The sequence below is a fragment of the Erpetoichthys calabaricus genome, chromosome 11, assembly GCF_900747795.2.
Source record: "Erpetoichthys calabaricus chromosome 11, fErpCal1.3, whole genome shotgun sequence".
NCBI lineage: Eukaryota > Metazoa > Chordata > Cladistia > Polypteriformes > Polypteridae > Erpetoichthys > Erpetoichthys calabaricus.
The window spans coordinates 80,996,654-81,015,827 of record NC_041404.2 but is presented as its reverse complement, the minus strand read 5'-3'; the positions used below and the strand labels follow the sequence as shown (position 1 = coordinate 81,015,827).

At 36.7% G+C, this 19,174-nt stretch overlaps 1 protein-coding gene across 2 annotated transcripts; it reads right to left on the bottom strand.

Annotated features, from left to right (window-relative positions):
* Positions 1 to 2,930: 2,930 nt before the first annotated feature.
* On the bottom strand, positions 2,931 to 19,174 carry wdr45 (WD repeat domain 45). Of its 2 annotated transcripts, XM_028813445.2 has the most exons (12): positions 19,008 to 19,154; positions 18,704 to 18,773; positions 18,376 to 18,471; positions 13,723 to 13,797; positions 11,920 to 12,024; positions 11,716 to 11,821; positions 11,307 to 11,401; positions 11,118 to 11,197; positions 7,421 to 7,629; positions 4,391 to 4,492; positions 4,128 to 4,273; positions 2,931 to 3,257 (listed from the first exon to the last, which is right to left on the bottom strand). In XM_028813445.2, the coding sequence occupies exons 3-12, from the start codon at positions 18,422 to 18,424 to the stop codon at positions 3,148 to 3,150; spliced, it is 1,077 nt and encodes a 358-aa protein (XP_028669278.1). In that variant the 5' UTR covers positions 18,425 to 18,471; positions 18,704 to 18,773; positions 19,008 to 19,154; the 3' UTR covers positions 2,931 to 3,147. The 2 variants fall into 2 exon arrangements, with proteins under 2 accessions (XP_028669278.1, XP_028669277.1); XM_028813444.2 differs by lacking the exon at positions 18,704 to 18,773 and having other exon boundaries at positions 19,008 to 19,174.

Sequence of the window (19,174 nt, the reverse complement as noted above, 5' to 3'; positions counted from 1 at the left end):
AAGAGTTGTCCAAGAACCAAAGACCACTCACAGAGAGCTTCAGAAAGACCTGGAATTAGCAGGTACAGCTGTTTCAAAGAAAACAATAAGTAATGCACTCAACCGCCATGGCCTCTATGCATGCTCACTGCGTAAGACTCCACTGCTGAAGAAAAGGCATGTTGAAACTCATTTAAAGTTTGCTGCACAACATTTGGACAAGCCATTGAAATACTTGGAGAATATAGTCTAGTCAGATGAGACCAAAATTCAGCTCTTTGGATATTATTGCACACACCATGTTTAGAGGAGAAATGGCACTGTACATCACCCCAAAAACATCATACCAACAGTGAAGTTTGGAGGTGGGAACATCATGGTGTGGTACTGGCAGACTTCATATAATTGAAGGAAGGATGAATGGAAAAATGAACCAGGACATTCTTGATAAGAATCTGCTGCCATCTACCAGGATGCTGAAGATGAAACGAGGGTGGACATTTCAGCAACACAATAATCCCAAACACACAGCCAAGTATTTTATTGGTTTCAGAGAAAGAAAATAAAGCTGATAGAAAGACCCAGTCAATCACTGGACTTGAATCCAATTGAAAATCTATGGAAAGAACTGAAGATCAGAGTTCATAGAAGAGGCCCCCAGAACCTTCAATATTTAAAGACAGTTTGTGTGGAAGAATGGGCCAAAATCACACCTGAGCAATGCATGCGACTAGTTTCTCCATATAGGAAGCATCTTGAAGCTGTCATTACCAACAAAGGATTTTCTACTAAGTATTAAATAAATTTTTCCCCACTGTGTTTGCGTGTGTGATATACTGTATATATATTTTTTTTTACTTGGAAGAGGTAATTAGAAAATAAATATTCACACTGAGATGGCTGCTGGAGGTCTGTTTAATAGAAAGAAAAACAAATGAGGAAGTTCACAAAATGGTAAGGGTCAGGTGTATTGTGGAGAAAGTGATGGAAATTAGAATGAGGTTGTTTGAGCACTTTGTACACAGAACAGTGGAAGGAAGAGGATTGAGAGGAAGGCAGAGGCTTAAGGTAGAGAGGCATGGTGGCAAGAGATTTGAAGGTGCTAGATCTGAGGGTAGAAAATGCTGCACGTAGGGATAAATAGAGAGAGTATCCGGATGGCTAACCCCTGCTAAGAGGTTTCGAGCAAAATAAGAAGATATTAATCCACACTACCTCACATTACACACTCTCCAATACTGGCGTCAAATCCTTTTGCTACAGAGCACATCTGGTATAATGTTATTTATGGCAAACTTGCAAACCTGCATTAGCAGAATGAAAGTTTTTTTTTTTTTGGTCACAAACCAGCATAGCTGGTTTTACACTCATTCAGATTAACAAAATATAAACGCTTCCATTTCTTGTTACTAGTAACATAAAGTTTGAGCTGCAGACAAAAACATTACCACTTAACACTTATTTATTTCAAATGCAACAGCACTCTGTTATGCTGTTATTCTTACCTTTCTTCCCAATAACTTCATCTATTGTTCTGCACAAAGTATTAGCAGATTGCAACAGGTTCAAAATTCTGCTGCCCAAGTTCTGTTCTTCACCAAATGAAAAAACGTTGTGCCTATTGTCTAGAATATGTTACATTTCTTTTTTAAATCAATTTCCATATTCTGCTGCACCTAGAAAGTTTGGAGTTCTAACACAATTACATGAGCAGGACATAATTATTCTATACCAAAGTGACTCCATGCAGTTTTCAGTAAATATCCCGTCAGTACAGTGTCATTTATATCCCTCTATGAAGTTTGTGACGTTCAAACTGAAAGTGTAAAAACATTTTTCTGTTGCATTTCCAAAGTAAAACTTCATCATGATATTTACTCTACATTTCTGGTATATTATTCTGCTAGCACAGACAAGGCATGTTTTTGTATTTACTGTAATTTCCCTTATTTTTTTAAAGACATCCCACAACAATGTTTGCCATAAAATTAATCATTATTGGTCTTGTTTAAATTTATGTTAAAGTTCAACTCAACAATATGGGCATTTTTAATCATGCCCAGGACTAAATGCATCTATTCCTTTATAAATGTAACCAAAGTTATATAAAATAATAATAAAAAAAAAAAAAAAACCATCAAAATAAATGCAATAAAAATAATGCAGATATTGCTGTAGTTCCTAAACATCTTTCTATGCCTCATAAATAATTTATGTAAGAAGCTACTGTATATACCATTTGACATTCTGGTTATATACCATTTTGTCTAGATAATTATGATGCTTATTCGTACCATTTAGCTGTAAATAATCACTCACATCCCATGTTGTGGAATTTAGTCAAAACATTGATGAAAATTTGTTGCCCTTAATTGAATTAGTAACAAACAAGGCATTAATCTTAAGCAAAATACATTTTAGTTATTCAAAAAGTTTGCTTTATAAATTATAACTTCAAAAGAGGCTTTAGAAAGAGTGATGCTGATACTGTTTTTACCACAGAAAGGTGAGTACTTGAAAGAACTAGATAGTAAAAAGAGAATGTGCAAAAATGGCGATTTAATAATTTACATTTTACATAGACATTTTAATAACATATTTATATATATTTTAAAACTCTTATAAGAACTCTGAAAGTTCACTATGAATGCAGATCCTATTTAAAATATTCTTAATTTGTATGGAATAAATTGTACACAGCAGTGTGAACATTATGCATTCTGAATAGATTCAATAGACTAAACTTTTGATTTACAGACATAACCAAAATTAAAATATTTACTAACAGGAGCAGCATAATGCATATTCAATGAAAATCTATTTTAGTTACATATTTTAAATCACTTAAATGAAATGTGGTAATGGGTCGCTCTGTTAATCTACTGAAATATGAGTAACCATTATATAATATATTTATATAATTATATAATATATATGAGAGAAACAAAATGTTTTAATACCAGCTTTAAAAATCCAAAAACATGAAACTAAAAATTATGCCAAAACCTATAAATTTTACACCCAAATACCAAGGGTGCTATTACTTAATTTGCTACAATAAAGAGTTCCCCTTTTATCTCTTGCTGCTTTGGGATGAATGTTGCCACACCAGGATGATTCTCTTACTGGATAAAAATGTCTATACAGGCTTAACAACAAATCATCTGTTTAGAAATCATCATCATCACATATGTCCAGGTACACATCAAAAGCTTCTCGGTTGCAGTTTCCATCTGGGGTAAACACATATTTGTGGAAAGTGCCATCTACACAAATGGCTGTAGAGTAAAGAGCAACAGGTAAAAATAAATTATAAATATTCATCTTCAAGAAGATGTTTCAATTTTATATTTTCTATGCCCCACAATCCCCCAAACACAAAAAACATACACACTGTGGTGCCCGGCGGGCGTCCATGCCCGGCCGGGACGCCCAGGAGGAGTGGAGGAGGGCTTGTGCCTCCTCCAGGACACAAGGGGGCGTCCTCCCTGGTTGTATTGGGGCCCGTGGCCACCGCCAGGGGGTGCCCTGATGCCTTGGGGACCCTGGACCCCAGCGCTTCCGCCACACCAGGAAGTGCTGGGGGGAAGAGAAGAGGGGACACCCAGAGTGCTTCCAGGTACACAGCCGACACTTCCGCCACACTGGGGAGTGTCGGTGGAAGATTGCCGGGGAGCACCTGGAGCACATCCGGGTGTGCATAAAAGGGGCCGCCTCCCTCCAGTCGGGGCGAGAGTCGGGAGGAAGAAGACGAAGCTTGGAGGAGAGGAGTGGAGGCGGACCAGAGAGAAAGGCATTGTGAGTGTGGCCGAGGACTTGAAGGGGTGAATGGTACTTTGGCACTGGATTGTGCACTATCACTGTAAATATTATTGTAAATAAACACATGTGTGGTAAAACCATCATGTCTGCCTGTCTGTGTCCGGGCTGTTCCCCACAACACACACACACACACACACACACACACACACACACACAGGATGATTCAAAAGGTAATACTCATGAAAAACTTGTGGGACATTCAACTAAAAATGAAATGAAATAAATGGTACAAAGCCAAATCTTTCTTATGCAGACAGAAACTGATGGCAATGTAGTACATAAATTGGATACTGCCCAATAAAGTGTAGTGAAGAAAATGTCCTTACCAATAACTGAGTTAACATTCTTTGAGGTATTCTTCCCAAATGCACAGATACACGCACATTCTGCCGGAACAGTGAAACTAGCCAGACTCCATTGTGAATCCACATACTGGCCAATCACTGGCCCCACTTTCCCAACGCGAGCTAACCTGCCAATGTAGAATGCACATACATTCGTCACTTTTTAAAAAGAATTTAATACAACTACAAATATGCAGAAGCAGACATGCACATTCAACAATACAGAAATTGCCTTCATTACATACGCAGATCTTCGATTTAGCTTTGTGTCTTTTAAGGCAAAGATGTGGACTGTGCCTTTATCACTAGAGGCACACAGGAAAGAGGAATCATGGCTGAAATTGATGCTGTAAAAATACAAAAAGAACAATATTTGAACTTACAGACCGCTTTATATTCTTTAAGCATAAAACCGTATTATATACCCCAGAAAGCAGGCATTAAAATTGTAGAAAATTAAGCATCAATCAAAAAAGAAAATCTATTGTATAATGGATGACAAACCACTATTGAACACAATCAAGCAAACACACTGCCAATCACATTTTCTATGACAATAAAATGTTAAAGAAACATGTACAGTATACTGTATTTGTAAGGAATTTTGGTAGAAATAAGTATTCACTGAAAATCCAACGGAACACAAGGAGAACACTTAATTGTATGTTTAAGTAGAGGAGTGTTATTTTGACATTTCCAAAATCATCTGGCATTTTTGCAAGAATCTTCAAGAAGTAACGGTACAATGTAAATAAGTGATAGAAGAATAAGAATAAAAACTGGTATGGATAAACTGGTATGAAATGCTCCATAAGTATTTCAATGTAAATTTCACTTTAGTGATGCTGCAGAAAAAAATAACTGAACAGAAGATTTTACAATGCAATATAACCAATTGTACCATAAAATAACATACTGTACAATCAAGTACATTAACTTAAATAATTGAATCAAGTGAACAACTAAGCACATTGGGTCAAATGTATATAAGGTTACATACCAGACAGATTACAGATTGGTAAAGGGATGGCTTAATGCTTCTGTCAACATCAGTCTTTACAGATCTGGTGGTGGGTGTGTTTGTGTGTATATTCATTTTTTTCTCTATCATCCAGCTAAGCTTCACTTATAAATGTGATTGCAGTGCTTGAATGTGCATGTGTGTATGTTTGCATGTTCCTCCAAGTGTGTGTGCATGTATATTAAATGATTATGATGTCAATTATCTCTGGTCAAACCATTTTTGAAGGATATGGGGATACATACTGGACCAACAACAACAAACCCAGAGCTTGTAACAAGACAAATATCATGCAACTTGTTTGAAAAAGACAGGTACAGTTTTTCAGAAGTTATCATCGCACATAGGCTTCCATAGACACACATACAGTCACCCCACTTATATCAGCTTTTCTCTGCATTTTGAACATTATAGAATCAAAATATGAACTTAATTCAATAGCAAATTTTTTATCCCATCATAAACTTCCATTTATATAGAAGTATGGAAAGTAACTTTTACTTGGTGTGCCATGTTTTATAAAATATCTATTCAGTGAAACATGATTTTCTTGTGCTGCTCATCTCATCATTTAAAAAATGATGATATTATCAGCTAACTGGTTTTGAGTTCTAGAATTATGTGTCATCCCTCAAGATATTTAACATTTTGCAGATCATTTCTAAACTTGATACTGGGCAAGTAAGGACCAATACAGCTTTTCTCCCACCCATTCATCCATATACAGTATATACTGTGAACCTTGCGACAAAACAAGAACCAAACATGGATGGGATGCTAGTCCACGCATGGTCACCAATTAATCCCACATTTGTATTTGGATAGAAATTATCTTCACGAATTGTATTGAGTTCATGAGTTGTATTGTATTGTGATGAATGCATTAGACATAAGGTTCTTTTCCATGCTTAAAAACAGACAGCTTTGGATGGATTACTAAAATACTCATTCAACAAGATAACAAAATGTATTAAAATATGTATAGAATGAAATGGGTATACAAGTATACCAACAAATCAAAAGCGTGTATACTTCAATAAGTTTTCACACAATACAGCACCATGAATGACCGAGTGTACATCCCACTGAGAGTAGATCCCTTTTCCAAGTAACATTATTAGAACATGTCATGCAGGCTAAAGGCCATCCATGTGTTCTTGCCACACTGAATTAACTGCTTTCCCCGGAGTATGTACATGAGTAGATACACAACTTACTTAAGGAACACATCATTCTCAGTGTGTCTAAACAAGTGTAACTGAATGCCTACATTTTCCAAAAATAAGTAAATTAATAAAAACCAGAAAGGAAATACAACTACAATTGATTGCTAAAAAGAAAATGATGCTGGTGTTTGTTCTCAACACACAACCATTATACAATAATTCTGTTTCCCCACTTCATTACAATTATCTTCTGAAAGTTAATCATTATTAATCACCAACTAGTAGACAGTAACAAATTGCGTATATTTACTTCTTTAGTTGAAAAATGGCTGTCATTTTAGTAACTACTGTAATGCAAGTCTTCAATATGCAGTATAACAATGAAACTGAGACATACACTATTTTTTCACTATCTCAAAATTGTGACATTTTAAAACAATCCATATTTATTATCTAGTTTATATTCCTACGACCATTTCTGTGATCTCTAAATATCACCTTATGTTTCTTCAGCACAACTTTAATGAGTCTATAGCAAAGATGTAAAAAAATTGTTGCGATGGTATGAATGCCTACAAGTTCACCACTTCATGAGCTTTATAGTTTTGCTATTCCCACATAGCTGTTTATGAGACGTGGGAAACGGAATTGATTACACATTGATTGACTTTGGTTGCAAATCTTAATTCATGAGGATAACAATTCTTAGATTGTCATAAAAAAATCACTCTAATTTTAAAAAGAGGTTAAATTATGTAATATTATAACAGTGTATGCAACTAAATTATTAATTATCACCCTCACACCAAAAAAGTAAATGTGTGGTTGTATATTGCTATAATTGCAAATAATTTATGCTTTGTTACACAGTTATATTTTATTGACAGGATACACTTGCTTGGACTTTGGGTACTGCACCATAAAAGTCCTGCTGTGTCATAGCGAGAAAAAACGTTGTGTCAGAACAGGTGAAGTTGAAATTATTATTTTCACTGTACATCTAGGCAATCCAGATGCAAAGCACAAAATTAAGCCTTAAATAGAATTTTTAAAATATATGAATTTATAATAGTAATTTCACTCAGTACCAGTACAGAGTTGCAGGATCTGTGCCTCTCCTGAGCTCCACCAGTTTCTCCTTAGTCTGGGTGTCAAACAGCCTGATAAGTGTTCCTTTTTTAGAGGCAGATGCCACCACAGTGCCTTGTTGATTCAAGGCCACACAAGCAATCTCACTCTGGTGTGCATTGATAGTGAATGGAGCAGATGAAGTTCCTGGTTTAGTGTTAGAAAGATCCTGGAATACACAGAAAAAAAAAACAAATAATATATAGTACCAAAAATGCATCATATCACTTAACACAGACTATAAATTCAATTTATGTTTTTCAAATAATAACATTTCCTTACTACATTGGAAAATGCTTTACATTGTCTTGTTTTTTAAGGTTGTATTTATAAAATTACTCATAGTTTTACCATATCTCCCAAAATTAAGTAAAATTAGAAGTAATTTCTCAATGGCTTAGGTATACTTTATTACAGTGAGACAGGATATAAAAGCATCTTTCCAACTCTACATAACATAGTTGTATTAGCAGGACTGGGTTTTTATTAATCAGTGAAGTGTAACCAATTAAGAGTTCTCTTGCAAAATTCTTAGTATTTGATCATGTAATTTAAGGTTGAAATCTTGCTAGATTTACACATCAAGCCCACCCAACTTGATTGTTTCCTCCAGGCATAACATATGATCAAAGGTTATTCAGATACAAGTATGCTTATTATGAGGTTTTTTTTGGGATGCTCCCAACCACATCACCTACTTACACACTGAATTTTTGTCATACTGAAATGTCTTATACTGATTCAAAGTAAATCTGCTTAAAGCATCAGTAAGGTAACAGGCATGTCTTCACAACATGAAAATATTTATATGACTTTGACATACATATTTTACAATGAAAGTAACATATACTAGCTATGAGATGTACCATTTTGTTTAATATTAATGTAAGAAGGTTGCTTTATTAGATGTGAAATATTTCTCCTCAGTAAAGGAATTCAACTGAACCATGAAGCAAAGACTATAGAATCACATCCCTACAATACAGAAACATAAAAAAATCGTGAGTGTGCTCCCCTCGACTTTCTCGTATACTGAGATAAAGGAAAAGGTCATCAGAACCACTTCCAGTTGCTCAATATTTCTCAAATATCATATGTCTTTGTTTCTCATTATAACTACTTGATAATTTACATACTCAATCATTTCTCTCTATTTATAATCAAACTTTTAAACTATTAAACTATTAAAATGATATTTGTTGCACTTAGGGAGGTCGAAAACTATGGTGGAATTTTTTCCATGATGACATATGCATTATCTAGATTACGTGTAAAGTAAAAAGAGTTATACTCGCCTAAAAACATAGAAAAAGTGTTAGTATTATATAATATTTGTTACAATAAATTACTATAGGTAAAACTGCATTAAGCTACATTTAATTATTATAATGATGGCGGAAATAAAAAAAAAAATAAATACCAGAAGCATGACAGGGACATAGCAGCATATTGTTTCCATTACATCTTTATATTTACATGGCACGTTCAATGTTTGCATATTATTGTTAAACTGATGATGTATAAATTAAAATAAAATGAGTAACAGTTATTGAAAGAATGTGTTTTTAATATTGTGTACACATTTATATTTCCATGATACAAAAAATTCGGATGGTTGTTTAAATAAAATACTACTTCCAGTGGAGTAATTTTTCTCATCAAGCCTGCCCAAGACCGGAAATTTTGCAACAGACTGTTTCTGTCTTTAAAACAACCTGTTGCAGAATTCCCGAGATTCTGCACTGAAACTATAGGAGTGGCATCAAGTATTTTTTGCATCACATTATTATTTTTTATCATTATAAATATCTATACAAAATTTGAATGAGCTATCAGAACCATAGTTTACTTAAAAATTCACGAAAGTATTCAGTTAAAGTACAGAAGTGGCCCAAAAGTTTACAGGTTTCCATATTTTTGATATAAAGCAGGTGTTCAAAATCTCATTAACCTAGGTCAAAGCATTTTTGAGTTATCGTGTTTAGACACAGACAGGCATAATTTAAAAAATGGTATTTTCGGACTCAGGAAGGTCTAAAACGTCAAGATTCATCAAAATCTTGAGGTTGAATTTTTCTACGATTCCTATACGTTTTCTATACTATATATACGAGAAAGTAAAAATAGACCCTTTTAACTATATTATCTCATTACATATAAAACACCAAAAAACCAAATGCATATTTTAATTAATAAAGGTGGAATCACGGTTATAACAAAACTCAAAGGACCTTAAAAATATTTAATTAAAATGGAATTTTCATTATAACGAATATAGGGAAAATACGCACAGCATCCTGACAGGGACTGCCAGCGATTCGCCACGTCTAACGGCGGCAACACAAGGACAGCTCTGTAGCTGCTCTGTTGCGTCTGGTTTACAGAAACCCAAGGGCTAAGCAATTGGTTGTCCTCTGCAGGATCAGGGTTACCACTACCATGCTTAATATTTAACACCAGACTTTGATCTGCTCTTCCTCACACTCTCCTGATCTGTCTTCTCCAGATCACGTCTGCCATAGAGGTGATACAGAGCCCGCTGGTTTTCTTCTAATCTGAAGATGGGAGCTAAAGCAGGACAATCTCAGTGCTGTAGCTCCTAACAGCTCCTATTCTCAATGAAGCCTTGAGACTGTACCTGCCTTCTCTATGTAGTAATGAAGTACTTGTATTTTCCTTGAAAACCTGGACTCATCTTCCTGTCTCTCGTGCAACTCTATGACCCAAGCTTGACAATACCTGTATAAAAAAATGCTTCTTAAACTGCAAAAAATATTTTATTTCAAAATGAGACATTAGATGTAACTTTTTTTATTAGAAATAGAGGTATGAACAAAGAATGAAAACAAGACGTTAGATGTAATTTTTTTTTATAATAGAAATACAGATATTGACACAGAATGAAAACCAGATGTTAGATGCATTTTTTTAATGGAAATACAGTATGAAAATGAGTCATTAGATGCGATTTCAAAATTCTTTCACCATGTCATTTTTCTTTATTCCGGAATCAACTTTTTCCAGGATTGTTAAATTTTTCTTTCAGCGTAAATTGATGCAGTTTCTCACTTTTTTGTTCATCTCAAAGAAAACTTTGAGAAGCACTATGTGTGTATCCACACACAAAACAGCTACCCATGCGGACACACGGTGGAGCACTGACTCAAAATTTGGCTAAGTGTATGATGTCACGCCTACACGATCACCAAGCTTGCCCGAGACTGGAAATTTCGCAACAGACGGTTTCTCTCTTTAAGACAACCTGTTGCAGAATTCCCGAGACTTGATACTGAAACTATAGGAGTGGCATTAACTATTTTTTGCATCACATTATTATTTTTGGTGGTCATTTTTGGTTGAAAAAATGTTTGTTACACTGAGATTTACATTTCATTAAAATGGGATTTGTTTAACATGATGTCCGGGCCCACAAAAATTATTCATTATTCTGAAATTTTCGTTACTTCGGTATTTGCTATAACGGGATTTAACCTGTATACAGATTTTAAAATATCTTGCTCTAAAGTCCTATCTTCAAGAAATATATAGTGGAATTGACAGAATTAACAATTAAAAGAAAATGATATTACAAAAGACAAAAATAGATTAACTTAAAAGTCAAAATTATTTTGTTTAAGGAATAGGAATAGTCTGTACCACAAGCTGAAGGCTTCCACATTTGTGTCCAGGAAAGACAAGAAGCTGCTTCTCCAAACTAGGACAGAGATCACACAAACCTGTTGGAAAACCATTGGAATTAAAATTACATCTCTAAGTTTTGTATCTGTGATGTAAACAGCATAATTTAAGATGATTATAAGAAACATATTTGTATTAACCACCAACCTTTAGGATTATCTCTTGTATCAAATTCAAAAAGTTTTGAAGGGTTGTCTGGAAAGGTATAAACATATATTCTGCTTCGCAAAACAATGATGATCCTGAAGAAAATAAAAAATATTGCAAAAATGTTTAGAAAATTTGAAACTTGTGTTGAGTAAATATTATATCAACATATGTTTGTAAATTTCAATGCATGCTTACATTTCTAAAGGACTCTCATTAAAAATAAGAAATTATTACTTTACAAAAGTTTAGATTTAAGAGACATAAATGTGCCAATACACTTGGAAACAAAAAACAAACAGTTTGTGCTTTAAAGTATCTAATAGCGCCATGACTTCCCGCAACCACAGAGCGTAGTGTACCAAACTAGAAAGTAGGTATAGCAAAGTCAGTTCACAGCTTAACATACTTGTCGTATCTGATTCGAACTGCTAACACTGGCTTGGTGAATGTGAATTCCAGAACCAGCTTGTCTTTTGAATCTTTGCTTTCTCTGGCATCATCCCATATCAACACTAAGAAGAACAAAAAAATCTGTTTGCAATGAACCCCAAAATATATCTACAGTTCAGAGATTAAAAATGCAAATAATTAGAAAACCAGAAGGATGTACCTGAAATTTCAGAGAACTTGGGATTGCTGCCACCACCAACAATGGCAAGCAGATTTGACCGATGAAGCATCTCAACCAGACCTACACTTCCAACCTGCTCATGGTCTAAAATTAAGTGTAAGGAAATTCAATAAATCAAATTGAACTGGTAATAAAAAGATTTGTATATAAACTACAGTTAATGTGCATTACAACAAGTCATTCATATATAAATAATGTTGATATGTTGAAATGTTGAAATTTATAGATATAATCATTCTAACAAATACAGTCCCCTCCATAATTATTGGCACCCCAGTAAAGATGAGTAAAAAGGGTAGTATTTTTCATCTTTTGTCGAATTACCTGAATCTCACACTGAAAAAAATTAGAGAAATCCAACCTTTAATTGAAGTAAATAATTCCCGATCAAGAAATATTTATTTTTAACAAAACCACATGTGCCATGACTATTGGCACCCCTAGAAATTCTTATGAACAAACTGTAACTGAAGCATTTTTCCATTTATATCTGACTTTTTGAAATTGATCAGAATGTGTAGAAACTTTCAAGCAGTAATCCAGGACTTCCTGTTTTACTGAAGTATAATATGAGGTGGCAGAGGGGCCAAATACACTTACTCATTCATCAACATGGGAAAGACAAGAGAACACGTAATTCAAATGAAAGACGTGTGTTTACCTTCATAACTCAGGGAATGGCTATATAAAAATAATAATAAAAAATCTACTTGCCTGAAAATGCCTGTATCTACACTTAGGGTAATAATCAAATAAACAAATTGTTACAGAAAAAAGTAGCATCTTGGAGTCACCAAGTTTCCACAGCTACCTTAGGACACCACCTCTATGCCAACAGATTATTTGGAAGACATACTAGATACTACTTTCATACTACTTTTCTGTAATTTAACCTCAAATGTAAGTGCCAGGAATTTGCTAAACACTACTGGAACTTTTATTGAAACCATGTTCTATGGTCAGATGAAATTAAAATTGAGCTTTTTGATAAAAACTTTGTAAGGGTTCATGCCATCATGTACAGAATGTAAAGAATTATTATTACTCTTTGAAAAACAATCAGATTTTAAGTTTAAATCTGTCTGCCTCTGCCAAGAAACTAAAACTGGGCCATTGTTAGAACTTCTAGCAGGGCAATGATCCAAAACATATGTCCAAATCAACAAAAAAATGGCAAAAGGAACACAAGATCAAGCTTCTGCCATAGCAGTCTTTGTCATCAGAACTTAACCCCATTGAAATTCTGTGGGGTGAGCTGAATTGGAGAGTACACGAGATGACCCTAGGATCCTTGATGATCTGGAGACATTCTGTAAAGAGGAATGTTCTCAGATTCTCTGCTATATATTCTCCAACCTTATAAGATTTTATAGGAGAAGATTCACTGCTATTGTATTGGCAGAGGCAGGATGTACAAAGTATTAAATGCAGTGGAGCCAATAATCATGGCACATGTGGTTTTGTTAAAAATAATTATTTTTTGATAAGGAATAATTTTTTTCTCAGAATAAATTTAATTAAGTTAATAGATGAATTTCTGTCAGTGTTTTCTGTGTGAGATTAAGGTAATTCACCAAAAAGTGATTTTTTTTATAACCTTTTTCACTCATCGTTACCAGGTTAATGGGGTCTGTAATAGCTATTTCTATAAGTGCATCTTCCAGAATTTACAACTAGCAACAAAGTGTCTTCAGTCACTTCTCTGGCAAACCATGACTGATGACACAACCTGGTAATAGAACAAACCATGAAAAGATAAAAAATCAATTATTGCAACGTTACCAAGGTGGCCTTTCTCCATAAGTGGCTCCACATTGTAGATTCTAACACCAGTTTCCATGGCACAACAAAAACAGCCTGCGAAGAACAAAATTGAATTGCATTCACACAAACCTGTTTTTATTTTTCCAATAATATTTGGAAAGAAAACCGTATAGACCAGTAAAATGAAATAGAAGCTGTTATGAATACATTTCCTTATGTATGTATTTCAATCTGGTACATGAAAATTGGCTCACATTCATTATCTTATTATTGTTTTCAATAATGCATAAAAAACTAGACAAGGGATTTAACACACAAAAAAACTATCCTTAAATCCATCCATCCATCCATCCATTCTCTTCCGCTTATCCGAGGTCGGGTCGCGGGGGCAGCAGCTTGAGCAGAGATGCCCAGACTTCCCTCTCTCCGGCCACTTCTTCTAGCTCTTCCGGGAGAATCCCAAGGCGTTCCCAGGCCAGCCGAGAGACATAGTCTCTCCAGCGTGTCCTGGGCCTTCCCCTGGGCCTCCTCCTGGTTAGACGTGCCCGGAACACCTCACCAGGGAGGCATCCTGATCAGATGCCCGAGCCACCTCATCTGACTCCTCTCGATGCGGAGGAGCAGCGGCACTACTCTGAGCCCCTCCCGGATGACTGAGCTTCTCACCCTATCTTTAAGGGAAAGCCCAGACACCCTACGGAGGAAACTCATTTCAGCCGTTTCTATTCGCGATCTCGTTCTTTCGGTCACTACCCATAGCTCATGACCATAGGTGAGGGTAGGAACACAGATCGACTGGTAAATTGAGAGCTGAGCCTTGCGGCTCAGCTCCTTTTTCACCACGACAGACCGATGCAGAGCCCGCATTACTGCGGATGCCGCACCGATCCGCCTGCCGATCTCACGCTCCATTCTTCCCTCACTCGTGAATAAGATCCCGAGATACTTGAACTCCTCCACTTGGGGCAGGATCTCGCTACCAACCCTGAGAGGGCACTCCACCCTTTTCCGGATGAGGACCATGGTCTCGGATTTGGAGGTGCTGATTCCCATCCCAGCTTCTTCACACTCAGCTGTGAACCGATCCAGAGAGAGCTGAAGATCACAGCCTGATGAAGCAAACAGGACAACATCATTTGCAAAAAGCAGTGACCCAATCCTGAGTCCGCCAAACCAGACCACCCTCAATGCCCTGGCTGCGCCTAGAAATTCTGTCCATAAAAGTTATGAACAGAATTGGTGACAAAGGGCAGCCCTGGCGGAGTCCAACTCTCACTGGAAACGGGTTTGACTTACTGCCGGCAATGCGAACCAAGCTCTGGCACCGATCGTACAGGGACCGAACAGCCCTTATCAGGAGGTCCGGTACCCCATACTCTCAGAGTACCCCCCACAGGATTCCCCAAGGGACACGGTCGAATGCCTTTTCCAAGTCCACAAAACACATGTAGACTGGTTGGACAAACTCCCATGCACCCTCCAGGACCCTGCTAAGGGTGTAGAGCTGGTCCACTGTTCCGCAACCAGGATGAAAACCACACTGTTCCTCCTGAATCCGAGGCTCGACTATCCTGACAGACCCTCCTCTCCAGAACCCCTGAATAGACTTTTCCTAGGAAGGCTGAGGAGTGTGATCCCTCTGTAGTTGGAACACACCCTCCAGTCCCCCTTCTTAAAGAGGGGGACCACCACCCCGGTCTGCCAATCCAGAGGCACTGTCCCTGATGTCCATGCGATGTTGCAGAGATACTGCCTTAAATACTATCCTTAAATACTGCCAAATAACCCATAATGTACTTAAGGAGATATCGAATGTATAATATATTGAAATAATATTGTGAAACTGTGAGTAGCTTGAAGTTTCTTGGCTTACAGATTTTGGATGAAGTCAGAACTAATAAGTTAACTAACAGTTAACTAATAATGAATAAGGCTATCCAGCAATGTAGGGAACAATGAATGCTTAGTTTTCACTACTTTAAGCACAATTTTGTCAAATATATTTTTTAATTCTGTGCTATAAGCTTAACTGAAAATTAAGTGCTATGTAGCAGAAAGTATACCTATTTAGTGCTATTTTTCAGTATGGGGGTAAATCAACAAATAAAGGAAATTTGAAAATTATGCAGTAACTTCATTGGATAGAAGCTGACGCAATACAAAATGTTTGTGATGACTTATGGGTTGTTCAAAAATGCACAGCATAGCCCTCTGCTATTGGTCTAATTGAAGCCAAGGTCAAAATAATAATCCAATGCGGGATTAGACCATTGTTGAATACCCTATAGTGAGATTTCTTTGAGTAGAGGTAGTAAACCTTGCTAAAATTCACATAAGGATGTTGACTTGTGATCAGCAAGCTGTTTGGGTACCCATCTTGCACAAACTTTACAGTACTCAAAAGTCATCACACACTATGGCATGTGCAGATCCATACAGTAGCTAATATCCAAATGTGCAGTAACAGTGGACTACACAATCTGTCGGTCTTCTATGACAAAGGCATTCACCATGTTGATGTGGGATTATGTGCACAGTGTTTGACCAGATCGAGCTTTGTCGGTTACACTTGTAAACCTTTCTACCCAATAAACTTTTCATTGAATCATGCCGATTTCACTTCCTTAGAGAGTCAACATCCTTCGGTGAATTGCAGCAGATTTCACTCTCTGTCCAAAGAAGTCTCAACAATGGTAAAATCCTGCAGCAGAGCATCCATGTTCATTTGAAATTGGCTTCAACTAGATTAACAGCAGAGTTCTGCACCGTGTGTGTTCAAACTACCCATAAGCCACTGCAAACATTTTGTACTGTGTCAGCTTCTATCCATTACAATTACCACATAATTTTCAAATTACTTTTACCTTTTGATTCACCCTCTTTGGCGGACGGCCAAGGCCCTTACCTGGCTGGGATGCCTATTGAGTGGAAGAACCAGGGAAGAGAGCAGACATAGGGCATTACCTCCCCCGGAGCAATAGATGGCAGCCCCCACTAGGTTGCAACACAGCCTTGGATACCCACAGGGCTTCATGGGAGCTGGAGTTCACCACAGCCCTGTTGGGTTCCAAGAGTGCCGCCAGGGGGTCCTGCAGGGATAGTTGAGCCCTATTTTGTCGGGTTTCCATCTCACCCAGAAGTGCTTTTGGACCATGCTAATGTGCCCCTGGAAGTGCTCCTGGGTGCAGGATAAAAGGAACCAGCTGCCACTGCTCCAGGAGCCAGAGTCGGGGGAAGTAGAGGGACAAAGCTTGCAGGAGGAGAAATAGAGATGGAAGGATAGAGACAGACAGAGAGAGAAAGAAGAAAAAAAAAGCATTGCTGTGTGTCTTCTTATTGTACTGTGCTGTGGGAAATGGTTGAAAAGAGTTTGGAATTTGTGTCTGCATCTGTGTCAGGTTTGGGAAGCTGGTGTACCATCTACAGGCCACACCTTGTATTTACTTTATCCATTTATATATTCTTAACATACATAATTTGAAAAAGAAAAAAAATTAAAGAAACTTTGGACTTCTTTGGATCCAGAACCAGCAGCTGGGGAGAGATGCGAAAATGAAGAAAACTGCACAGGATATCCCAATGCTGAACACACTCAATTAGATTAGAGTATAAGTCGCTTTTCACCGAACACAAAGCACTTGTTTAACAAGACCAAGAACAAGATTTTAAATGTATACAGGGTAAGCCAAAAGTATATTAACATTTGAGTGGCGGAAGCAATTTATTTAAAAAACATACTTCATATATGCAAGATGATTCACAGGAATGTCTCTACCTGTTCACCATCATGTCCAACACACAAAAACCAACGAGTAACAGTACTATTTAAAGCTTGGACACACATTTCGCAGGGAATAGATGACACCACAGTCCATATTCTGTCCTTCAGATCATTGATATCACGAACTTTCCTGCTTTTTCACCATACCCCATAACCAGAAATCACAGGGTGTCAAATCAGGGGAGGGTGGAGGCTACTTGGAAAGGTGTGGTCGAGATAAAAATAATCCATTAGTGTTAACATAATTTTGACTCACCCTGTATTTCGGAACTGATATTTTATTGCATTGACATAACTTCTCAAAACCATTGGTTACAGTGCAAGATCAAGGGTAGCTGGAGGTGATGTTGGTGGCATTTGAAGCAAGAAAGCCACCGGCAGGGTGTCAGTTTGCTCTCATGTACAGCCGCACAGTTCTGAAAGGCCAATTAACCTATCGCATATATCTTTGACTATGTCATAGGAAAACAAACACAGACATTGGGAAAATGTGCAAACTCAAAACTGCACATGGACAACATCCAGATTTGACCTGTGAGGCAACAGCACTACCAATACACCACCATGCTACCTTGTATTACATTAAACCAAATTTTTAAAAATATTTGTAATAAATATATATTATCAAAATTGTAAAAAAAAAAACCTCACTAACCTCTCACTTGAGACAAACACATGTACAAGAAGTGTTTTATATGTGGCAGTCAATACTTAATATACACGAGGCAGGAACGTACTTGGAAAAATTATGTCAACTACAGTTATGAAATCTGTTTTTGTAATGAATGACAACACTGTACTGTACATAAAACGGACGACAAAACAACAGAGAACCGTTTAGAAAATCATTCCATTTAACCCAAAAACATCTGAAATGCACAGTCACTCACTCTGGTCTTGATTGAAGTGCAGGCTATTGACTCCTCGCTGTTGTGCCATGTTGGAAAGTGATTCTCACAATTTCTTGTAAATGTTGAAGATTTAAGCTGTTGAAACGGATGGGAAGAACAACTTTGATTAAATAATTGTGTTCATAATGTGCATTTTGAGCCTACACTTGACTGTGCAATTTTACTACTTAGAATGAACGTAAATAAGACCGTAGTTCAATATATACTTTTACGATAATAAATCACAATTTTAATAACGGTAGACAAGTGATTACATGATGTAGCGAAATTCCAGAGATGCTTGAAGCGAATTCTATGTGATACACACCTGTGATTTTTAAATTTTGTCGGAAACAATACGCTGGTTGCTTTGTTACGAATCAACAACTTTCCAACCACTTAGAAATAGAAAAATAAAGGAGTTTAAGTTCCTTGAAGCAAACAATAAAGCTCATCTGATATTTAGCCGTTCTCGACATCACCGATGTCAACTTCAATAAACACTTACGGTTTGTCACAAAACATACAGGATTATAAATATAATAACTTGGTATAGAATTAGTTGCAAGTTAAACTAAACAGCATATTAACGTTTACTAAAGCGCCGAATAAAACCTATAATTAAGACTAACCATTAAATAATTCGAAGAGGACACATGCCGTGAAAAACTACAGCCCGCTTGTCTACGTAAAACAGGAACTTTCAGGCACAGTTCTCGCACCCATTGCTTTGACAGCCTCTCTCATTCGTCTTGTTGATGATTTTGTTGATAAAGCCTCGTTATCGCGTCCTCTTCCG